The sequence below is a fragment of the Vulpes vulpes genome, chromosome 13 (genome assembly GCF_048418805.1).
Source record: "Vulpes vulpes isolate BD-2025 chromosome 13, VulVul3, whole genome shotgun sequence".
Classification (NCBI taxonomy): Eukaryota; Metazoa; Chordata; class Mammalia; order Carnivora; family Canidae; genus Vulpes; species Vulpes vulpes.
Window position 1 is genome coordinate 60,108,761 of NC_132792.1, and position 24,663 is coordinate 60,133,423.

Here is a 24,663-nt window from a genome sequence, read left to right on the forward strand (position 1 = left end):
TTTGTTTGGGTAAATACCTAGCAGTATGATTGCTAAGTCGTAGGGTAGTTCTATTTTTAACTTTTTGAGAAACCTGCGTACTATTTTCCACAGTGGCTACACTAGTTTATTCCCACCAACAGTGTAAGAAGATTCCCCTTTCATCCTCACCAACGCATGTTGTTCTTGTGTTACTGATGTTAGTCATTCTGACAGGTATGAAGTGGCATCTCATTGTAATTTTGATCTGCATTTCCCTGATGATGAGTGATGTTGAGCATCTTTTCATGTGTCTGTTGGCCATCTGTATGTCTTCTTTGGAGAAATGTCTATTCATGTCTTCTGCCCATTTTTAAATTGGATTATTTGTTTTGGGGTATTGCGTTAAATCAGGTTTTTTTGTTTTTTTGTTTTTTTAATGATTGTATTTATTCATGAGAGACACAGAAAGACATAGGCAGAGGGAGAAGCAGCCTCCCTGTGGGGAGCCTGATGCAGGACTCAATCCCAGGACCCCGGGATCACGACCTGAGACAAAGGCAGATGTTCAACTACTGAGCCACCCATGCACCCTGAGTTACATAAGTTCTTTATGTATTTTGGATCCAACCCTTTATCAGATACATCCTTTGCACATATTTTCTCCCATTGAGTAGATCACCTTATAGTTTTGTTGATTGTTTCCTTTGCTGTGCAGAAGTTTTTATTTTGATAGAGTCTCAGTAGTTTATTTTTACTTTTATTTCCCTGGTCTCAGGAGGAATACCTAGAAAAATGTTGCTATAGCTAATGTCAGAGAGACTACTGCCTAGGCTCTCTTCTAGGATTTTTATGGTATCAAGTCTCACACTTAGGTGTTTAATCTATTGTGAGTTTATTTTTGTGTATGGTGTAAGGAAGTGGTCCGGTTTCATTCTTTTGCATGTGGCTGTCCAGCACCAATGGTGTCCCAACATCATTTGTCGAAGAGACCTACTGCCGTTCTCTCTCTCTCTCTCTCTCTCTCTTTTTTTTTTAAAGATTTTATTTATTCATGAGAGACACACGGCGGGGGGGGGGGGGGGGGGGCGGGGCGCTGAGACACAGGCAGAGGGAGAAGCAGGCTCCACACAGGAAGCCCAATGCAGGACTCGATCCCAGGTCTCCAGGATCAGTCCCTGGGCTGAAGGCAGCACTAAACCACTGAGCCACCCAGGCTGTCCTGTGCTTTCTTAAGAAACACAGAGTCTTGGGGTCCCTGGGTGGCTCAGTCAGTTAAGCGTCTGACTCTTTATTTCAGCTCATGTCATGATCTCAGGGTCGTGAGATTAAGCCCTGAATGAGGCTCCTAGCTGAGCATAGAGCCTGCTTAAGATTCTCTCTCCCCCTCTCCCAGTCCTCCCCACACCCACCCCATTCCTGGCTCTTTCTCTCTCTCTCTAAAGAAAAAAAAAGGAAAGAAAAGAAACACTGAATCTTCAACTTTAAAAACCACTTTTTCCCCTAAGATTTATATATAAGTTAATTGTTTGGAATGGAGGATATTTTCCATCAAAACAATGCAATTTCGGTGATTAGATTCCTGGACCAGTTCCATAAAGCCTATTGTAACCAATAATGCCTCTAATTACAATAGTTCTTTATATATGAGGTATGTACAGCTGTGTCTCCAATATAGAGATGGCATGGAGATAAATAAGATACGAATTCTTTTAGAAGCAATACTAAATTTATTGTAATGTTTCAAACATAGATGCTGAGGGGCTCTGTGGACATTATTGATATTTTTTTTCATTATTGATATTTAAAAGAGCCCTCTTACTTGAAAAGGTGGGAACCACTGACCTGATATTTATTACAGGTAACAGCTACTATAGAAGCTGATCAATCAGCACATTCTTCTATTTCCTGGGAAGATCTGTTGTGGATTTTCTGAGATGCCCGGAGCATGGTTTCTTTTTCCTTCCATTCTGCCCTCGTAGGCTGTTCTGGATTTTTCCCTTTCCAGGCCTCCAGTTACTAGGGAACACTGGACACCAGTCAAGACCCTTACAACAGGGCAGAGTCCCAGCAGGACAGGTCCAGGAGTTTGTTTTTGTTTTTTTTTTTTTTTTTTAGGTCCAGGAGTTATAAAGGGAGTTTGGGCACAGGCCCTTGAGTGCGTGGAAGCCAGGAGTTACTGTGGGCTCAGGCTGGTAGAGTAAGAGACTTGGGGCCCAAGTTGTCTGTGGTCTTCATGGTTCACCTGCTTCCCCTCCCTCTGTGTTCTTTTACTGTTCCCTTTATTCCTACTGGGAGTCATCTTCTCCCCTGGTTGACTGCAACACAACACTCAAGTTTTTATGTGCACCTCTTATTTCAGAAGCAAACGTTTAATTCTGGAATTGTTTAGCTAGTGAAACAAATAAAAAAATAACAAAGCAAAAGTTACAGACTTGCAGGAAGTCTTTAAAACACTTAATAAATCATGTTCTTTGAAATGTAAATGAAGCTCTGTTTCAATCTTTGCATCCCAGTGTCATCTTCAATCTTTAGAAACTCCTAAACTGGGGATCCCTGCCTTCGGATCAGGGCATGATCCTGTAGTTCCAGGATCGAGTCCCATGTCAGGCTCCCTGCATAGAACCTGCTTCTCCCTCTGCCTGTGTGTCTGCCTCTCTCTCTCTCTCTGTGTCTCTCATGAATAAATAAATGAAATCTTTTTTTTTTAATAAATAAATGAAATCTTTAAAAAAATAAAAGAAGTCCTAAATTTATCTTTTTTGATCCCACAAGAGGTGCCCCCTTACCTCTATATGTGTATCCCCCTTATATCTGTCTTTTTCCTTCTTCCTCTCCTGTTAGTCCTATTGAGTCAAAGACCACATATATAAATAGTGAGTCTTAGATTATATGGAGAAGAAAAGAATGGCTCCCCTATGTTTTTGAGGAAATATTCAAGGTGGGGCTGCTGAGAAATAGGGGTGAGGCTACCTGTGTAGTTGTAGAGGTAGAAAGGGATCTACTGTGTCTCTCTTGATTGGTTTTGTTTCAGTATTCAGGTGAATGAATACACATTACCTACCTGAACAGGTGGACATTTGACTTTTTGGTCCCTACTTACTGGCTTCAAAGAAATAGCAGTTTTATCTTTGACATCCATCTCAATATAGGAGTTACTCAGAATTTAAGAATATACTTACTGCCTATCCTTTGTCTATAGAATACAATGAGCTATCTTCATATTTAAAACACACACACACGAATTAACAGAACAGTTTTTAATTTTGTCCAGATTGACCCTTGGGAGAGGAGAAGATGGTCCTCATGAACCTGCAAGATTATAGATCCAATGTCAGGGGTTGTAAAGACCTGCAATATTAAATATTCTTGTCCAAAGTCTTAGCTGCTGTGGTTCTCAATTTTTCTATTAGATCCATGCCTTAGCTCCGTTACCAAGGTATCTTACCAAAGTAAACCTTGTCTCTCAGAAACATCTCACCCCTCCCCAGTTTGTCTCTTTCATAAAAGAGTCACTTGGAATATTCATCTCCTCAACTTTCTTTGATTTTCCTTGCAGTTTGATTGCAATAATTCCCCTCTATTGCTTTTCTTCTGTATAGTAATATGAGGAGCCCCTTAGGTTCTCTTCACGCACTATATGAAATCCTCCTCCTTTGGAATTGAGGTTTTAAAATCAAGCTCTTGGTTTCTGTATTAAGTGAAAGAAAAGATCTAGACACGTGTGTTTTAGCTCTACTCCTCACTCAGTGATTCATACTTTTCTTTGAAAGGACACATACACAGCCCATGTTGCAGGCACCTTTGTAGTGAAGCGATTACAGGTTTCTCTTTTAAGTTCACCAATGGGGGCAGCCCAGGTGGCTCAGCGGTTTAGTGCCGCCTTCAGTCCAGGGCGTGATCCTGGAGATCTGGGATCGAGTCCCATGTCGGGCTCCCTGCATGGAGCCTGCTTCTCCCTCTGCTTGTGTCTCTGCCTCTCTCTGGGTCTCTCATGAATAAATAAATAAAACCTTAAAAAAAAAAAAGTTCACCAATGGGTTTAACTTTGAAAAATTAACAAATAATTTTATGCCTGTAGAGTTTGCTCTCAGCCTGAATTTTTGAGACCTCTAAGTCTAATTTCCTTGGCAATTGGGTTTACCCTGAGAGGATAATACAAAAGATCATTAACCTTCACATTTTTATTTTCCAAAATTCTTTTGAGCTACTACACTTCAGATAACTAATTAGGCCCTGTTAGCATCCTGAGGTGTATGCATTGTTCCTGGTGTGTTGATGGAAGTTTATTTTGAGTTAAGTAATCAGCTCTTGCCATGTTCAGTCTCTGATGAAAGCATTCCCAGTGAAATCTCAGATAATTAAGAGTCTCTCTTCATTCAGCATCTGGATCAATGCTGTTTCCTGAACTTAGCTGAGTCTTACAGCCAAATAAATAACCTCCTAATGCTTAGAAATTTATAAATTTCGTTTTTCCTTTTTTTTTTTTTTAAGATTTTATTTATTCATTCATGAGAGACCCAGAGAGAGAGAGAGGGAGGCAGAGACACAGGCAGAGGGAGAAACAGGCTCCATGCTGGGAGCCCGACATGGGACTCGATCCTGGGTTTCCAGTATCACGCCCCGGGCTGAAGGCGGTGCTAAACTGCTGAGCTACCCGGGCAGCCCTCATTTTTCTTTTATTGCACAAGTCCACAACACTGTACAAAGAAAATGCAGTAATAACTCTATTTCAGGACTTGGCTTAATCATTGCAGTGTGCCCTTACACAGGAGGGCAAGGCTTGTTTTTTTTATCTTTGCATCCTCACCATGTAATACCATGTTCATGTTCCTTTAAAAACATAAAATACTACCAGCGCACCTGAGGGGCCCAATCTGTTGCGCATCTGACTCTTGATTTCAGCTCAGGTCATGATCTCAGGGTTGTGAGAGTGAGCCCCGAGTTGGGCTCCAAGCTCAGTGGGGAGTCTCCTCGAGATTTATATTCATTCTTTCTCTCTCTCTCAAATAAATCCTTTTTAAAAAAATAAAATACTATCTCTTTGAAAACAAAATTATGAATAAAAATTAGAAAGTAAAATCATTTGTTCCCTCTGTATGCTTGGAATGGATTCTGTACAACCTACCCAGACCACTTGAGGGATTCTTCCCGTTGCTTTCTCCGGAGTATCATCAGTTCAACTCACTTTTATTAAGTCTGTCTACGTGCATCAGCAGTTGCAGTGGAGGATGGGGATGCAAAGATGAGAAGTACAATTTCTGGCTGAAGGACTCAACAGTATGAGGGAGTCCAGATCAAATCAGATGATTGCAGAACACCTGGGTGGTTCAGCAGTTGAGCATCTGCCTTCAGCTCAGGGTGTGATCCCACAGTCCTGGGATCAAGTCCTGCATCAGACTCCCCTCAGGGAGCCTAATTCTCCCTCTGCCTGTGTCTCTCATGAATAAATAAATAAAATCTTTAAAAAAAAGATGTGATGATTTTCATATGATGTAGCAAGTGATATTATGGCAGTGTTATGGAGGAACAGGGGGAAAAAAAAGAATCCTCTGAAATTCCAGGAAGATTGCTGAAGGAAATGATAACAGATATCAAAAATGCCCACGTGCTATCCAATAAAGACAGTGACACCAAAGGACCCAATGATGCCAGCTCAGCCTGGGCCTGCTCTTTTGGAGACACCCTATTTAAAGTAGACTTTCTGCTTGGGCTTGTCCAGAAGAACAAGAAAAAAGTGTATGCCATTGAGGAGACAAATGCTATTGGGGTGGGGTGGGGTGGGGGGAGGGCAGCATTATTTTAATATTTAATAAAGAAATTTACATTTGGTAAAATATACTCAGGTCTTATCCCCATGAGAGTTAGAATTTATGTTTTTGGTTTTACCATTTTATAACCAAACAAATTTTATTATTGTTAATACTGACTTTGATTTTTAAAAATTAAATTTATTGGAAGAAAAACCATAGAAATGATACTAAATTTAATTCATTAATAGCAATGTCTCAAGATAACATCAGTAAAATATACTCTTATAAGTTTCTGATTCGATTTCTATTTTACCACAGTGGGATGTAATTGTCTTTTAGTAGAAACGTGTCTAGTTGTATTTTTTTCATTTTGACTTTGCCTTATGAGGTGTGTCCATTCCACTTTTTAAACATGAACGATTTCACATTTTCCTTTGTCATACAGTTATTTATGTTAAATTATTTAAAGTCGTTTTTATTTGTAATTTGTGGACAAGTTTATTGGATTCTTGTATTTGTGAGACTGCTCGTAATTATAGATGCAGAATATTATTACTTAACACCTTTCTTCTGTGGAGCTCAGAGTACTTCACATGCATTATCTTATTAAGCTTCATAACATCCCTGTGAGGCAGGGGCATTTTGCAAGTGATTATAGATTGCTTTGCTGAATCAGCACAGCCTTACAGCATTATGATAAGCTTGGAAAAGATTGAGGTCATGTACTAACTTGCTCTCAGGAAACTCTGTATGCAGCCAAATATTTTCCTTGGCAATACTGAGCTAACAACTGCCACCATTCTACTCTCTGGGAAGCCCAATGTCCTTTGATAAAATGAAAAGTAAACAGTACATTTTGAAGAAGCAGATCTAAGACCATATACTGGAGAAGCAGCTGAAGTACTTATGGCAGGAGTACAGCATCATCTTCTAGTCCAGGCTCTAGATCTACAGAGCAACGACCACCTCTGCTCTTATTATGGCTCTCAAAATTGACCTGCCCAGTTGTCATGTCTGTTGTGTCTCCACCCACTTCATCTGCTTACCTATAATCCATCACCTGGCAGGCAGGATTTCCAAAAACAGGTTTCTGGAATTCAGCCTTTCCATCTGTGTTGGAGCTAAACCTATTCCAAAATGCCATTGGGTAGAACTTTTCTGAACTCTTGATGACAGCATAATACTAACCATCTAGCATTTGGAAGCTTAAGTAGGATAATTAGAACTGAAAGTAGGAAGAATAAATTTTATGAAGATTTTATGTCCTTATTTAAAGGATTGTAGAATGGTGGGGAAACTTATCTCATGGCTAATATATGTAAAACAAGACTATACTCTTAAGCTAATTTAAACTAGTTGATAGGAAGTAACTTAATTATGATTCTGTCTTTTTTTATACATAACTAGATAGTTAATTTTTATATATTCCATGGCCTGTATGGAAGCTAGAAATTAACCCCTCTTTCTTTTTGATTTATCCATCAGGTAGCCACGGCACTCATCTGTAAGTCTTTGAGTTGTGGCTTCAGCTTTTCCATAACTTTTACTGAAGAACAAAACTGTCAGACTTTAAATAAGATAATTTCTTACAAGTGGATTTGACTGCTTAAATAGTCTTCGTATCCAAGAGAGCCCTTAATTAGAAAATCCAAGAGAATTATGGAATTGCTGAGGAAGTATCATATTTTCCCCCTTAACTTAAAAAATGTACTGAAGAATATAGGACCATATGTAAAGAAAGGAAAAAATTCCCTTGTAGGAAAGGTAGTTAGGACACCAAGTTTAGGGGTCTTTGTAAATGTCAGCCTTTTTAAATTTCATTCTAACTGCCTTATGCAAATTGGGATCAACTCTTGTCTATACTTTTGCTGGGCTTTGAAACCTACAGGTTCCACAGTTTTTGAGGCCCTCATGTCAGCTCCCACTGTCCAGTGAGGCGTGTCTGTGTCTGAGGGAAACTGACCCCTGTTTCTTTTTAATTGCCTACTGTTTTAAATAGATGATTCACTGCCATTCCTGTTTAACCTGGAGAGTTTTCATGCCATATTTAAAGGATCACTTTAAAGGAGTCTTTAAATGTACTCCTGTTATCAATATGAAGCACAGTATTGGATGGATATTTGACAAGAACTCTTTTCTAGAATGTCTTTTGAACTTTGGATACTGTGATAATGATCGTGAAACTTCATATTTTATTAATTAGGAAGATCTACTTTGGAATTCTTCCCAAATTCTTCTTCTTCTTGCCTAATCTGTTAGTCTATTTTATTTTTTAACTTTTATTTATTTATGATAGTCACAGAGAGAGAGAGAGAGGTGGAGACATAGGGAGAGGGAGAAGCAGGCTCCATGGAGGGAGCCTGATGTGGGACTCGATCCCGCATCTCCAGGATCACGCCCTGGGCTGAAGGCAGACGCTCAACTGCTGAGCCACTGGACGTCTCCTAATCTGTTACTCTAAATAAGATGATCCTTCCCCATGATCAGACAGAGTTTGGGTACATGTACTGAAAATGTAAAAAAATACAAATTGAGTTTCTCCTTGTTTGTGTAGGCAAACTTTGCTTTAAAAAATTCGGAAGCAGCATATATTTGGCCTTTGAAACCAGTCAGACTCTTTATGTTACCAGGTTTTGCTTCTCGTTTGGTCCAGTTTGAGGTGGCAGTTTGTGCCTGTAAGAGGGCCCTAATGACCTTAGCACGGAAGATGAGCCATCCATAGCAGCTGTGCCCTCTCTGCACCCTGTTGTGTATGTGGTCAGCCCTGATCGCTGCACTGCGGTGGTGGATAGCCCAAGTTTCTAAGACCAGAACCAGTTTGAGATTAGTTGGGAGGAAAGGGATACTCGCACTTTTATATGTAAAAATGTGAGTTCAGATCAAAACTATGTCAAGCATTAGAATATACTAATGTCCTATTTCTGTGTGATACAAAAACGATACTTTGTGTAGTTTCTCCACAAAAGTTCTGTTTTAGAGAACATTAGATCTTCTGACAGTTAAGTTCTTCTTATACCCACGATTGTACACTTATTACTTTTACACCTTCCTTTCTACCTGAAGCCCTGGAAAGTAAACCTGGTTACGGTCCCAAGCTGGCTTTCTCTGGAATGAGTATATACAATTCTTTCAGGTTTTGTTTTTATGTTGTTTTGTTTTTTGTTTTTTTTACTATTAGGTAGCTTCACTTCCATGCATAGTTCCTAATAAGTAAAAAAAGAAAATAGAAAAAAACCCTAAAGCCAAAACAATCTTTTTGAACCAGGAGGAACATAAGCAAACATAGAAGGATTGTCAAAACCACCGGTGATGATGGTTTCAGGTTCACAGGAAATGATCAACTTTGTAGTGATTGTTCAAAATGCCTAAAATGCTTGAGACCTACTCTCTTTGTAGTTTCTTCCTTTCTTCCCTAAACATTCACGTAGGATTTACTTTGTGTTTATGTCTTAGTAATTAATCTGGAGAGTTCATCTGGAAGGAACCTCCTTTTTAGCTACTAGAGATTTTTACCCCCAGGGGATTTTGGTGGTCACAGATGGTAGGATTTTCCAGAGCCCACCTCTAGCGTTGGGCCCTCCCGTGCCTCTTGACCCTGGGAGTGGGCACTGTGTCCCTGGTCCCTGTGCACAGAGAGCTCTTGCCATGGACACTGCATTCACCTTACAGTTCTCATGAAGCCTGACCTCCCCTTGGTAGCATGTCCTTCCCTCAGCTCTATTCCCTGCCCTCCCCCCACCCCGCCTTCTGTGGTTGGCCAGAGCCATCTTACTATGTATATTTATGCAAAGTTCTCACATTGTTATCATTGCTTTGCTTTCTCTGCTAGGATGATATGATTTAGCATAATTTAATGTTTTAGGTCTCTAAATTGGATGATTCTATGTTCTATTATCAGCTTCTTGCATTAGGTGCTTTAAATTGGGAACACCTGCTTTTAAAAAAACTCGCTCGTGAGGCCCTCCCATGATTGCTCAAGCAGAGACTGAGTGAGGGGACTGGGGATAGGTGGTAGTAGGCAAAATGAAACTGGGAATTTTAGCCTCCCTGTGGTATTGTTAGAATCACAGTCAGGGGGAAAGGAGAAGGATATCTCTACAATTAGCTGTCACAGTCTCTCTAGGAGGCCCAGGCATCAGGTCCTGTGTCTGTAGAAGAAAACTGGAAGTGACAAATAGCCAGATGGGAGTAAAACAGAAGAAAAAAGCTAGCAGGTCTTACAAGTAGAACATACAATGTATCCGAGAACAAGATGCGTGTCAGTGAAAGGGAAGTGGGGAGCACGGGATGCCTGGGCATGGACGAATGCCCCCCAAGGGACCAGTGAAGGTCCGGTCCTGGGATGCAGGTTAGTCCCTGGAGATCCACCCCGGAGGTGAAGCAGGGGCTTGAGGTTGAAGCCCTGTGAGCAGTTGGAAGGAAGTGCGGCAGCAAGGGATGAGGGGCGGCAGAGGAACAGCCCTCCTTCCTTTCCCTCATCTCCGCAGCTCTCCCTTTCTCCCCTGTGCTTTTATTGGACATCGCTGTGGTGGTAAGCTTTCTGTTAGCCACTGGGTGGACAAAGTTGATTGAGAACAGAACCTTACCAGCCTCTCTAGGAATTTCAGTCTTCATCTTTCTAAGTGGCCTCCTGGTTCTTACCCCAAGAGGCCAGGGCTCTCCCAGCCCACCATGGGGAAGGAGCAAGAAACTGAATGAAGCACTCTTCTCTCCAGGGCCCACAGGCAAATGGGTGGCTTGTAGGACCCTTCCTGGGTTGGTTTATTTTCTTAGGAGCTAGCAGTGGTTGGGGAAAATCAAAGAGTCTGATTAAAAACCCCTGTGATGCCCAAGCTACTTCTTTTTTATGAAGCAAGTTATAACTTCCTAGATGATAATCTAGATGAATAAAATCAGTCTGTTTTTGTTTTCCTTCATCTTCTCTCAGATGTAGAAAGAGCCTCAGTGACTCCCCTCCCAGCCACCACTGAATGCTTTCCCCATTGGCCTGACCATGGGAATTATCTTGAGGCCCCATAGGGGCTGACTTTTTTTCTCATCCCTTCTCCACCCCATACATTGAGTCCAAAAATCAGATTCTTAAAATAAACCTCCATTATGTTAAGTATACAGTAAGGCTTTTCAGAACAGATCCTTCTAAAGAGGCATTTGTGATTTTTAGATCCTGGCTATACTGAATTTCAGCAGCAGCGGTAGAACTATTCAGTATTAACACCCATGTTATTGAGCACCAACTAGATGCCAGGCATCTAGAATAAGACGACCTTTCTTGTAGCCAAGGGGCCAACAATGCAGTAAAAGGAACAAAGATGTAAACAAATCAAGTATTTCAAAACATCAGGTCAGTGAATGTGCACAGTTATGGGAATGGGCATGGGGCATTGTAGAAAGACAGAGGAAGGCACCTCACTTGACTGTAATGAGCTTCTGGAACAGAGATGGAGTCTTAAAAAAGAACGGTTAGAAGGGCATCTATGCCCACGGAACAGTCCGAGAAAATGCTTGAACTCTTTAAACAGTACGATGCATTTGGGGAGATGATTGATAACAATTGCTGGGGTGTAAGGTAGGAATATTGGGTGATGATGCTAGCTATGCCAATAAACAGGATAATGATTTGGGAGAGAAAATATTTACACTTCTTAGACCAAAGTCTTTTAAAGGATTTTAGAGACAACTTTTTCTTTCCTTTCCATGTTTTAGACTATCAGAAACTTTATTGAATGCTCCTATAATGTAACTCTGTTGGCCTTGCTTAAGTTAATGTATGTATTTGAAAGAAATAAAACATCTGTATAGTTTGGTCTTTGGAGATATGCTGCCTTGAAGTATTCTGACTAAATGCTGAGGTTGCACACAGTACAGGCGTATTTAGATTGTGTAAAAGAAAGCAATTTTGGACAAATTGTCATGTACTCATGTAGCTTAACTATGAAAGACTGTCCATGGCCTATTTTACCTAAAAGTGCATTCCATATTGCTAGGTAACAGGTGAAGTGGGGTACTAAATAGAATTCTACATTGGTAATAGTAGATTCAGTGATAAGGAGAGATAAAGCCTTTTCTAGCCAGTTACTATCTGGAGTCTATTCTCTTTACTATCTTCTGTCTGGATAAGCGTAGTACATTAATTTCAAAAGTAGAGCCTTTACATTCCAAACTTGTGGCATGATTGTCAGTTCTATTTAAGTAGTCGTGCCCGCACCATTGATGAAGACAAAACCAAGCATGTCGCCTTCTCTGAAGCAGAGCGTGGGGGGTGGGGGTGGGGGTTGCTGGGTGGAGATAGCCTTGAGATTGGTGAATGTTGCTGTTTCTTCCCACTGAAGGGAAACCATGATATGTTAACAAGAATCTCAGTGTCAGAAAGAGGGAGGCAACTTGGGGCTTAGGTCCCTCCCACTACTAAAGAAAGTGCAGCTGCGCGGTTTTAATATGCACGGCAGGAGATTTCACCAGCTTGATGATATATAGTGCATTAATGTTGAAAAGATAAACACATTTGGAGAGCACAGGAAGGGCCTTGTGTTTTTATGTTAGCAGAATGCTTCCTAATGAATAAGAATGTGCTGCTGGCTTCACAGAGCCATATGGCAGCTTTTCTAATTTTAGTTGGTGCAGATGCATAATTCTCTGGTTTTACCTTCTAGAACCTTTGAGATGCTACATAACTTTTCCTGTAATATTTAATCTATAGCGCTGGGCCAGAAATTGCCTGTCACTGTTTCAGTGACTCGGCTCCACATGCATCTTGCTACTGCTAGGTTTGACAGTCCCTTTACCTGAATTCATCCAGCTCCTAAGTGCAAGGAAAGATGAAAATTGTGGACCTACTCCACTAGAGTCTGAAAATTTGTTGTGGAGGTGATTAGACTTGTGTTTGACATCAGTCTACTGAAAAATTGATAGTTTCTGGGTGAGTGATTTTACTCATTTTTGAAGCAGTAGAATTAATTATAAAACCGGCATAAAGTATCAGGTTCCATTTTAGTCAAAGATTCTAATACTTTAAATAACACTGCTTCAGTTAAAAGCAACTATCCTCATGCTTGACCAAACATAAAAATAACTTTTAAACTCCTACTTGGCTTCACATGTCAGAGGTATCTAAACCTCAGGTGGCACTAAGTTTTTTTCTATATCTGTGTGAAGACCTACTATGAGTTATCTTTCAGCTGACGTCTTTTTACAGAATGAATAATTAATACTTGTTTGAATTCTGACTTTTTAAAGATAGACTAATTTCCACAAATTTTCCACACTCTCTTCAGACAAAGAGTGTCAGTCTCTTCCATAATGGCCACATCACCCTGTCCCCCTAAAGGGCAGATGTTAAACAGCATTTAGGGTTCTAAGACCTCATCAGTGGTCATTGCCACTGCTGCTGGAGTTACAACAATTATGTGGCTGTCCCTTGAGCCAGGACCTCCATCCCTGTGAGGAGATAGCACTCTGTTCTGGCAGTGATTTCTGGGAAAAAACCTTGGAATGTATATTCTCAGTTCAGCTGAGAATATACAAATAAATAAACAAGGTAGACATGACTCCTAATGTTATAAGATTAAGTTACCAAAAATCAATGTGATGTTTTAAAAGAACATGTAAAGATCTTTTTAAAAATACCACCCTGTAATTTAAAAATAGCTAATTGCAGTTTTTTTTTAAGATAAATACATTTTTTGCCAGGATCACAGCTTCTGATTTGTTGCTGTTCTCACCAGAAACTTAAATTTTACTTTCAAATTTATGTCTGTAGATACCAGTGATAAAGAGCAATTTAATCCAGTTGCTTCAAAAAAAAAAAAAATGCCTGCATTTTAAAATCACTTACCTTTCTAGAGATCAAATGCTTCCCTATTCACTTTTCCTTTTAAGAGAAAACATGAACAATAATTACTTGTAAAGAAAGGCATATGGAATATAATATTAATGATTTTCCCCCAGTTTGTGGTATGACTCATCTTAATACAGTCCCTGAAGAGATGGGGTTTTGTTCTTTGCTTTGAAACTGGAAATCTAATTAATTGGTATTGGATTTCTGGAGTGCAGGCAAATGGAGGAAGGAACCGGATGGGATTGCTCTCGGAGCAGCCACCCAGGAGGGAAGGGACACTCAGAGAAGGATTACAGAGGCATCTCTGGGCAGTCTCTCATCAGGATTTTGCATTTGTAAAACTGTGCTATGAAAAAGATCATAGCTGTTTTATGATATTTTTCTCTTTTAGGGGAGTGAGGAAAAAGGGGATTGAGTTATTATTTTCATTGTTATTCTCTTGGGTCGTATTCTTTATCTAAAAAAGAATAACTTTAATGCCGAAAGTGCAGCTGAAAGAAACAGAAGTCATGGCATGAAGGAGAAATCTTTTTGTAGGCTTTGAAAATTAAATTTTATCATCTCTTTTTCTGATTTAAGAGTTCCATCTATAATAATGAGATTTCAGAAGGTTTTGACCATATGAAACTCCGGGACATCTTTCTGCTCTCGAATTTACTGAAGGATATTTTTGTAACAGAGTATATTTTTGTGGTTAATGGATGCAAAATATAGAAAAGTAAATATAATTTGTGACCGCTGAGAAAACTGCCTAATTTAAAAATATTAAATAGTGTGTTTTAGTATAGTAATGCTGTACTTACAGAGGTATAAATATATCTAAGGATTTAAGCTTATTTATATCTGGCCCTTAAAAATAGCATACTAATTACTGAAAGTCTCCATCAGGATACCAGTATATGTCCAGTTATCGTAATAATGTATCTCTCACTGGAGTCCTTTCCTTCCTCCTATTTAATTTCAGGGCTCAGCTGAACATTGAACAGAAGTAGTAATTACCTCATGGAAAGGACCCCAAAACATAAATTCAACAGCCAGTTTAATTTAGATTTCAATTACATTGTAAAGCCATACTTCTGAGTGTTTTCTATCATTTCATATTATTGATTTTATTCTCTTTAATATTGAGAAATGAAAGCACGAACTCAATACAGGATTGAATACTAGATGACAAATCAGTTGGAAATGTATATAATACAAACATTTAGTGAGGACAGGAGTGAAAAACTCTAAATTCTTTACCCTTTGTCCCTTACATATTTATTCTATAAATAGGGAAAATTTCCCAGGCTCTTAGTTATGTGAATAGTATTGTGTAAATATTGCAACATTCTCTTGCAGATAATCGATAGATTCATTTAGAGTTTTCTTTCAAAGCACACATTCTACTAATATAATTTCAATTTCGATCTTGTGAAATTTGTATTGTTTTCATTTTCAGTCAGGGATTCCTAGAATTCCAGCTTAGACAAAATTTTGCCAATGTTTCTTAGCCTTTGCATTAGTTTTCAGAGGCCAAGCTGACATTTCCTCGGGGCCAGATGCCACATGTCCATTCCCGCTGGTTTCCTTCTTAGATTCTTGCTTTTGCCATCCACTTGCTTATCCTGCCGAGACCTACTCAGTTAAAACGTACTGAAATATTTTCAGATACGTCCAACGATTTTTATCTCTTCTTTGAACTTAAAGTTAGTTCCTTGCAATTATCCCTAAATTGCTCTCATTTAGTTCGATTGTAATTGTTTTGCCCTCCCAGCTAGATTTAATCTCTCAGCTGACAAGGATTATTCACTCCACTTGCAACACAGATAGACTGCTGAACAGATCCATTGGTACTGGTTGATTTCCTCCTGGTGGCCACTCACTCTCTGTGACTTCCTGTTAGCTGCTTTTCTCCTTTGAAAGATTTATCAGTTGAATATGATAAAGAGGGGGGAAATGGCATGTCTGACCAATACAAATAATTTTTCAAGATGATAATTTTATCCAAACACACGTTTTGCCAGATCTAAATTATCTCCTACTTTAAATTTGGGGCCCTTATCCTAAATTTCATCTGATCTGTAGATTTTTAGAATAAAATGCAATGTAGTTATGATCCTCATTCTACATATTTTCTGATAAGAATTCAAAATTCAGTGTCTGAGCATGTTGCTAGAATATTTAGGACACCCCAGCATGAAAGTTTATCAGTGTTTAAGGACCTGCAAGATTGGGTTTTCGTACGTTGTTTTTTAAAGTCCACAAAATATTAGTGGATGAATTTAGGGACATTTGGGTCTTCAGAAGGATGATCAGGCCCTCAAAATGTAAACATCTCACAAGGTATATTGCTTGTCTTTAAAAGGCTTGGAAACTGATTATCACAGACGAACTAGGGGTGGTGGAAGGGGAGGAGGGTGGGGGGTGGGAGTGAATGGGTGACGGGCACTGAGGGGGGCACTTGATGGGATGAGCACTGGGTGTTATTCTGTATGTTGGTAAATTGAACACCAATAAAAAATAAATTTATTTTTAAAAAATCTGAACGATTTTTTTGTATTATGTATTTATTATGCCCTAAAACTGGCATTATCATAGACCCCACCAAACCCAGGAATTTCTGACTGTTGTGGTAGCAGAGTCTCCTATATCACATAGCCTGCTGTCTTCCAGCAGTCAGCAGTAGTACAGAATTGCCTGTGAATTGTAGCTTGTGCCTCATGTCTCACTTTCCCCCAACATAAATCTGAATTAATCAATTCATTCTTTAAAAGAACAAAGCCACCAGTTTCAACAGTGGAAGAATAAGAGAACTGGAGACCCAAGAGAATGTTAGATGCCCTGAAACTTACTGAGGAAGGCAAGACAAGATGATTTGTTTTATTTTCTCAGGAAACCTCTTCCCTGTATTTCTGCCCCCGCCTACCTGTCCCATTCCTCCCCCTGCACCCTGGAGGGCTGTTAGGCCTAAAGGAGGAACTCTGTTCTTTTTCCACCTACACCCACCTCTCCTTACCTCCTACATATCTGGGAATAAGTGCCTGAGGTCAGGATCTAGTCTGTCAGCCACTGAATACTTAGTGAAAACCCGTTCTGAAATACGGGACAGTGTCCATTACGGATACAGACACAGTGCCCCCTTCATGAAACTTCCCTTCTGATGGGGATCATGTACCATTTCCTGGACTGTGATTCTCACTGCGGAGAGTGGGGAGGACAGCATACTTTCCCAGGAAGATGTATCAGAATGTCATGCAAAGAAAGCCTTTTTAGTCTTCAAATTCTGATAGATCCTCTCTAGGGAGGTTGTCTGCTCATGTACACCATTCCAATTTGAGAATGACTGCTGCTGCCAAAAGATGTTCCTGAGGGGAGCATGATGCTCCTGCAAAGAGTCAGGAGGCAGAGCAAAGGCTGCAAATTACTCTTTCTGCAGGCTGTTAGCACATTGCTCTCACACTGTCCCAACACCAAAGACAAGAAATGAATTAGAATACAGTAGGACTACATAAATATATAATGTCTATTTTATGAGTTTTAAGATTTAGTATTAATGAAACTCAGGATCCTTAGACCTGAAGCCTGCTGGTATCTCCACAGAAGCGGGCTGCTAAATTAGATGAAGCAGCAGGTGACAGGGTCAGTCCTGTTCCTGGACTGGTGGGTAGGAAAGGGAGTGGAAACTGAGGAGAAATCTGCAGCTTTACAGAGTGAACCAGCAAAGAAAAAACAGTATATGCCCAGTGTGTATTTACTTGGGATATGTTTAGCGGTGAAAAAGATTCTAGAAAAATGGGGTGGACTGGGGGGAGGGAGGTCATCTGCCGTAATTGTCTGGAGAGCCTGAGGTACTTCCTACCCCATTGAGGCTGAGGAATTGGGCTGACACCAAGCCTGCAGGTAGAGCCAAGAGGTAAAGTACTTAACAATCAAGAGCTAGGGAAGACAGAAGAAAACAAAAGGAAGACTGAGAGATCCTCACATTATTTTTTGAGTTTATAAAGGCTACCAGATAAGTCCTCTCCCCACCCCCCACCCCCACTCATTCTCTCATTTTAAAATAAATGATGGGGAGGGGGAGGGGCAGAGAGAGAGAGAATCTCAAGCAGACTTTGAGCTGAGCGAGCAGCCCAGCATGAAGTCAGACTCGATCTCACAACCTGAGATCACAGCCCAAGCTGAAATCAAGAGTCAGATGCCCAGCCAACTGAACCACCCAGGCGCCCCAAGTCCTGCCTCTCTTAATAAGTGGTCACAATTATTTAGATCTAAGGAGGTGAACCAGGAATATAGTAATTGGAAAAGCAGATACAGTCTGCTTATGATAAACTCTGTGAAGAAGTTACTACATTTGGGACTCAGGAAGAACTAACAAAATATGCTAGCAGTAAGTTATATTTGTAAACTATTTCATAGTTTTTAGAAGATGTTTTATATATCATCCCATTTACTCCTGTCAGAATCCATGATGTACAGAAGGCAGGTACTAAAGCCTTAAAAAGTTGGAATGACTTCCCCTGACTCATACTTCTAAGTGGCTGAACTTAGACTTGAATTCACACAGTTCATCTTCTCCATTGCACTGATAAATATCCGTGTGGAAGCACTTCATCCTGGCAGTGGCAAGATTTGGAGAACCTGAATGATTCCTAGTTATGTTCTAGGTTCTCAGGTACCACTTAAGCTTTTCAGATTTTAAGAATACCCTATAAAATCTTTCCTACCAAAAAAAAAAAAAAAAAAGAAAGAATCAACTGCAGTGAAATTTACCAAAGTCATGAAAGCAGGTTGATCCTGAGTACTAAATCAATTTACAGTTTTCTTTATTTGCATTTAATTACAGTGATAACATGCAGTGTAAATAAGGATATAATTTATTCAGGTACAAATAATTGGCACATTGTTTTTGTGTTGTTTTCTAGCAAGCTGACGATATGTACCTGTTATGCTTTAAACTTTTTTTGGTGTTCTGGATATAACAACTTTGCATATATATTGATAACTGCGCATCTATTTGTTCTCTGAGAATTAATCATGATGGATGGAGTGTTTTCCCAGGCCCTCCAGGCCTGAATGCTGCCTCGCTTGTTGTAATCCGGGAGCAGGTGTTGTGCATCTCTGGACTAGATAAAAGGGCAGCCATTGAACTCCTTTGGGTGCCTGATAGGGTGCCTCTTCTGTCTGCCTTAAATCGTTAAGCACCTTCTACAAGATAGGGATCACATCTTTCAGGCTACTTAGATGCGAGTGTGACACAAGGTGGAGCAGTACAAGAGTCCATAAGGCAGTTGTTAGAGCTTGTCACATGGGGGCAGCCATAGGAGGTTGGGACTCCTTTTTATTTCCTTCTCCAGATATGTACAAATATATCTCTAATCAGAGATATGGTACTGAATTCTGAGCGACAGACCTCTTGTTATCCTAGTTTGGGGAGTCTCCTGAGTAGAGACTAATTGTGCCATAGCATATAGCAGTTTTGTAATCTAGAAAAAAAAAATGCTTGTCGGGGACTAGCACGAAACCACTAAAGTCATTTTATCAACTGCCTGAAAAGGAGATCTGAGCCACAGGTTCTGGAGGTGAAAAGTTAATGTTCTGGTTGCTGCTTCCAGCAAGTGTCTCCCATCCAATGGCAGTGAGAATGTGTTCTAACTCTTTTATAGCCCCCGTCTGATTCCACTGGAGATTTTAAGAATCATCACAATAAAAATGTTTCTGTGTCACTCTGTCCTTGAAAAAGCGCTGCCATTTAATTCACACTTATGTTTGTTGCAGAGAAAGCAGCCGCCGCCAACATAGATGAAGTGCAGAAGTCAGATGTGTCATCTACAGGGCAGGGTGTCATCGACAAGGATGCCCTGGGGCCTATGATGCTTGAGGTACCATACCCTCATTTTGGTTATGTACCTTGCACTGTTGTTGGTCTTCACATTGTTATGGTTAATTTTCAGGTGAATGTAATTTAAGGACCGTCTACACTTAATTTTTACTCTTAAGGCTTGAAGTACTGCTGACCTCTGGTGCTCACTAATATGCATTCATCTAGCTCCTGATTTCAGCATATATACATTTCAAAGTATCAATAGATAATTACATGAACCAGATTACCAGACAGCATTCATTTTGGAAAACCATGTTCACAAGTCCTATTAAATTCCATGTTATAATTTTCATTTGAAATGTTCCCCCAATTTTTAGGTTTTATATGTGCCATATCCATATGCCTATATAGGCAGGTTAAAATTCAAGGACCACATGGAGGTTTATGCTTTTTATTTATGCTGCTTCAAACTAGTTTATCTCACAAAGATGAAAACTGAAATAACAGGCAGAACTGTTAAGCATCACAAGTGTAGTGGTTACTCCCTGTTCTTTATTAACTCTGGGAAGTTTTATCACCAGACTACTGTTTAGAATTTGTGAAGTCTAGCTTTCCCTATTTTATTAACTAGTACAGTATTAAACACCAAGTGCTTTGCTGTACCTATTCCAAAATTAAAATTAAAGATGTAGGCTATGGGAAGATGAGGGGGAAAAAATGTCGGTGAATATATAACAAGAAGCAGAGGAGCCCTGAGACATAAATTATGTCAGTTCTCAGGATAATTTACTCTGCTGATGATACGATGAGATTGAAAAGCACTGCATGGCCGGAAGCTGGGCAGCATTGCCATGTAGAATCACTTTTATCTTGTGGTAATAGCTGCACATATATGAGAAATTAGGATTTTTAAAGCAAAGATAACCAGCGGTTGCCCCTTTTTTTCAGTTGGTGCATGTGATTATTTTTATTTTTAGAAAATCTCATTTTGTGAAAATTTATCAGACACTTGGAAGGTGAAGGAGGCACACAGAAAAAATTAAAAATCGTCTGACCCAATCTTTGTATTTAGAAATAACAGAATTTCTGGAGATGGACCTACTAGTCAAAAGACTCTAAATGACCCTGTGTTGTCCTTTGCTTATTTCTCTTAAGTCAGTAGCTTGACAGTATCCAAGTACAATTTTCAGGGAAAAAGCAAAGACACATTTAACCTGATTTTCCAGAGTCAATAAGGAAAGCTAGAGTGCTACTTCCTGCTTAGTTCTTAGAAGCAGATAAGAAAACTCAAACAAGGTAGACTATTTAGAATTAGATGAAAGAGATATGTTCTTGTGAAAATTTTTTGAATTATAAACAAAATTGATTTGAAAATTATGATAATCTAGATTATTAGGAAATTCCCAGGTATCTGCATCAGTTCCTTATATGGGGGAAGATTACTGTAGGGTGCAATCTGAAAGTCCTATAATCAGAAATCCTGAAAAAATTTGTGAGGCTTCTAAAAAGAAATATTTGGAGTAACCACAAGACTGTGATCTAAGCCCTCTGAGAACAAGTTCATTGATTATAAAAATCAGATCGCAGAATATCAGTGGACCTTCTCTCATAAAATCAAACCGTTTTTACTGTTTCAAAATAGTCTTCTGAGAATTCTGCGTATTCAGATTTGAGCAAGTACTTATGTGGCAGGACTTTAGTGTTAAATATGTTAGAGAGCTAATGCTTGAATCTAGTGACTTTAAGGTTTGAATTTAGTCTTTATTCCTGTTTGTGTGGAATAATTTAAATAGGGAAAACTTGTTCTCGTTGAGCTGTTCCTAGGCATAGATGCACACTCATGCTTACATCATAGCATAGTGGTTGCTAGGCAACAAAACCAAATGTCAGCTTTTTTCATCAGCGTATCATAGTGTGCTTTAAAAAAACACAGTCTTATAAGATGAAACACTTTCACCTTTCAGTCATAACTTTGCTACAAATCAATCTTTCAATTGTAGTACAAAGTGGGAAGCTCTTTGCACTTTGAAAAGGGAACTATAGGTAATATACTTATGAAAATCCCTGGGAATGTATATCTAAAGCACTTAGTTTGAAAGGACTTGTGGCACATAACCAGTCAACTGACTTACCTCCTTTCTCCCTTCACAAAGATACACTCGCACGCACTTACACAAGGTTTTCAGGGGTTGATGTCAACCTAGTATGGAAGTCCATTTCCATACAGTCTTGCTTTGCCCTGCTTATTGTTTATACCATTGGTAAAACGTGACAAAATATTTAAGAAAAACTTAAAACTGAATGGTGTTATTTTTTTTTTAAGAGCTTTTTACTGGTGCCTTATGGTCATTTCTAATTTAAGAGAGCACTTAGTTTTGTGATGGAAATAGAATTAAAGATGGAATATATGCAAAGAAAGCTCACAAAACAGGAGCCTGTTAAACAATAACCCAAGGAAAAGCAAACTATGCCCCATCCATATATGTTGTTCTATCAACATGTACATGTAACATTCTTCTTAAAGATAGTAGCAAATCCATAGCATGGGGAAACCCAATGGCATAAACTGGGTAGACCAGGTGGCCTTGTTTCCAGGTTTTCCTGATCAACATCAAGCCTTTCCTAGTTCTGATCACTCACCTAGGCCATAAACCAGGATTCTGACAAACACAGATCAAAAAGGGAAAGGAAGAATCACTAAGAGAAACTCCCTGTACTCTCAACTTTTACATCACCACGGTGAACGTGATAGGATCAGATCGGGGTAAATGTTGAAGTAGAACATCCTGCTGCAGAATAATCACAAGCATGAGCTTTTGAGTCTGGGTCCCCCTGGATTCAGAGTCCAGCTCTGCCCCTGACTGAGTTCCAAAAGCTTATGCAAATCACTTCACCTCTTTAAGACTCAATTTCTTCCTTCTCTGTTAATTGGAGAAGATAAAATATAACTTTCAGAGTTGTAAATTTTCAGATGATACAGTATGTTTAAGGCACAGTAAACATGCTCATAGTTATTGTCATTATCTTTATTCCCTGACATGATCCTGGAGTCTTTCTGTCCTTCCCTAATCTAGATTGGAATGACAGCAACGAGGAGTGAGGCCAAGCCACATTGCTGGCAAAACGTTATCCAGGTGGTTAGGGACCTGCATCATGATGACCCAGAGAACAAACAATATAGGAGGGCACGACTATTTAACTTTCCAGTTCTCACTATCAAAAAACAAGGCCTCAAGTCCCCTTCCAGTTTTAAGACAGTGCTGGTCACGTCTCAGCCTGCGATCCCCATTGCCATATGAGAAAGATACTTCCCAGACCCCTTCCCCAAACAATAAAGCATTGACGTTTGAGAACACCAGCACTTCTTTCCTTTTAAACTCTGGCAGCTTTCAGGGTAGCAAAGCTTGGGGTTTGTTGTTTGTTTTGTTTTTTGTCCTTGAACTGGAGGAAAATTATCAGTGACCCTCTCCTCCCCTTGTATTACCTGAGAAACTTAACAACATAGTTACTTTGTATTGGGTTGGGAACATAAACATTCTTGGCAAGGTGGAATCCATCAATATAATTTGGAAAATACAGATAAATGCCTGTACTTAGTTGGCAGTAGTCATCTCCTGATAAAATAACAGAGTAAGTGTTTGTCATTTAGTTTGCAACCAAGAAACCCTGATCTTGGCCCTCTCCCACTTACTAATATGGAATAGTTGCACCGTAAGGAAATGTGCCCATTGTTCCCCAAAATTAGTAGAAGAGCGGCGACAGAGCACTCTCTCTTCTGTCCACGTGTGGGTGACACATCTCCCTCATGGGGGCCATCCCTCCATACCTACTGTGTGCCATTTTCGGTTGCACCCTTCCTCATAGTTTGTGCCTCTTCCCTTAGGCCCTAGATGGGTTCTTCTTCGTGGTGAACCTGGAAGGCAACGTTGTGTTCGTTTCAGAGAATGTGACCCAATACCTAAGATACAACCAAGAGGAGCTGATGAACAAAAGCGTGTATGGCATCCTGCACGTTGGGGACCACACGGAATTCGTCAAAAACCTGCTGCCAAAGTCCATAGGTAAACGATGGTCTGCCGGATGCCTCGGCTGCCCCCCATGCCTGCCTGTTCTTGGTCGGAAGGGGTCACAGAGGACTGGCTATAGGGGATAGGAGTAACTAGGTAGTTCTTTAGAGACACTTTTATGAAGTATTCAAAGTCATGGAGAAGAGGCCATCTGCAGACAGTGATCTTGAAGGAATGATCAGGGTTGGTTTTTTTTTTTAAAGATTTTATTTATTTATTCATGAGAGACACAGAGAGGCAGAAACATAGAGGAAGAAGCAGGTTCCCTGCAGGGAGCCTGATGTGGGACTTGATTCCAGGATCCCTCAATCATGCCCTGAGCCGAAGGCAGACACTCAACCACTCAGCCACAGGTGTCCCGGAATGATCATTTTGATCCTATATTTAAAGTACGTGAAGATAATTCAGAGAGATAGTATCCTGTGGCAACTGCCTTCCTGGGCCTTGTGTCGTTGTTGGAGCAGTGCCAGCTCACTCAGTTTTGTACTTTTTCTCTCTGACCCTAAGAAGTAGGAGGTCATGATAAGTTTGAGATTTAACTTCCCAAAAACCCCCAAAAGTTTGAGTCCTACTTATGAAGAGAGTATGCATGTGGGTGCATAGGGAGTTCTAAAAATGTTAGGGAACGAGTAGCATTTAGAGGTTCAATTGCTCTCAGCCTAGGAGCCCTGAATGGGCTCTTTTATTTCCCAGGCCCTTGGGTGGCTCTGTGGGTGTCGCCATCAGACACTGCCTCCTTACCCACTCTCCCTGTTCTCACATTCCTGACTTCATCTCGTTTTGAAGATGCTGTCCAAAGGTGTACGTGATTATCGAGGGCCATATTTTAAAGTGGGCGGTTCACAGTGTACACCCACCTTAGTCGCTGCCCTAGACTGTGGCCGTTCCCACTTACTAAGTGGTTCCTTTTTTAATATTCTCACTTAGACTGATGACGCTAAGAACATCTTCACAGATAAAAGGAAGTGCATATTTTAGTACAGAATAAGGTCAAGTCCTGAGTTAGCAAGTATTTCTGTTCTTTTTTATCAAATGGTTTGAATTAGTTGGTCTTATTGTTACCACAGTAAATAGAAGGCCCTTTTATGGTTAGCTTTGCCTTGATAGACTAACCCTTTGTTCAAAGGGACTGCAACAGTAATACAAAACATGAATACTCATGTGAGATTCTTTTATTATATTCTCTAGTAAATGAACAAGAAAATGGGATTTCTTATTTCAAGTAACTAATATTTCAAATCTCTTCAC

The 24,663-nt window shown here is 39.9% G+C and overlaps 1 protein-coding gene across 18 annotated transcripts in view; it reads left to right on the forward strand.

Annotated features, from left to right (window-relative positions):
• The window catches only part of NCOA2 (nuclear receptor coactivator 2), a 296,781-nt gene that overhangs the window by 212,764 nt on the left and 59,354 nt on the right, over positions 1-24,663 (forward strand). For all 18 annotated transcript variants that reach the window (XM_072734542.1, XM_072734551.1, XM_072734540.1 and 15 more), the window contains 2 exons: positions 19,303-19,406; positions 23,232-23,409. In XM_072734542.1, the coding sequence (XP_072590643.1) occupies positions 19,303-19,406; positions 23,232-23,409 (282 nt within the window). The remainder of the gene's footprint in view (positions 1-19,302; positions 19,407-23,231; positions 23,410-24,663) is intronic.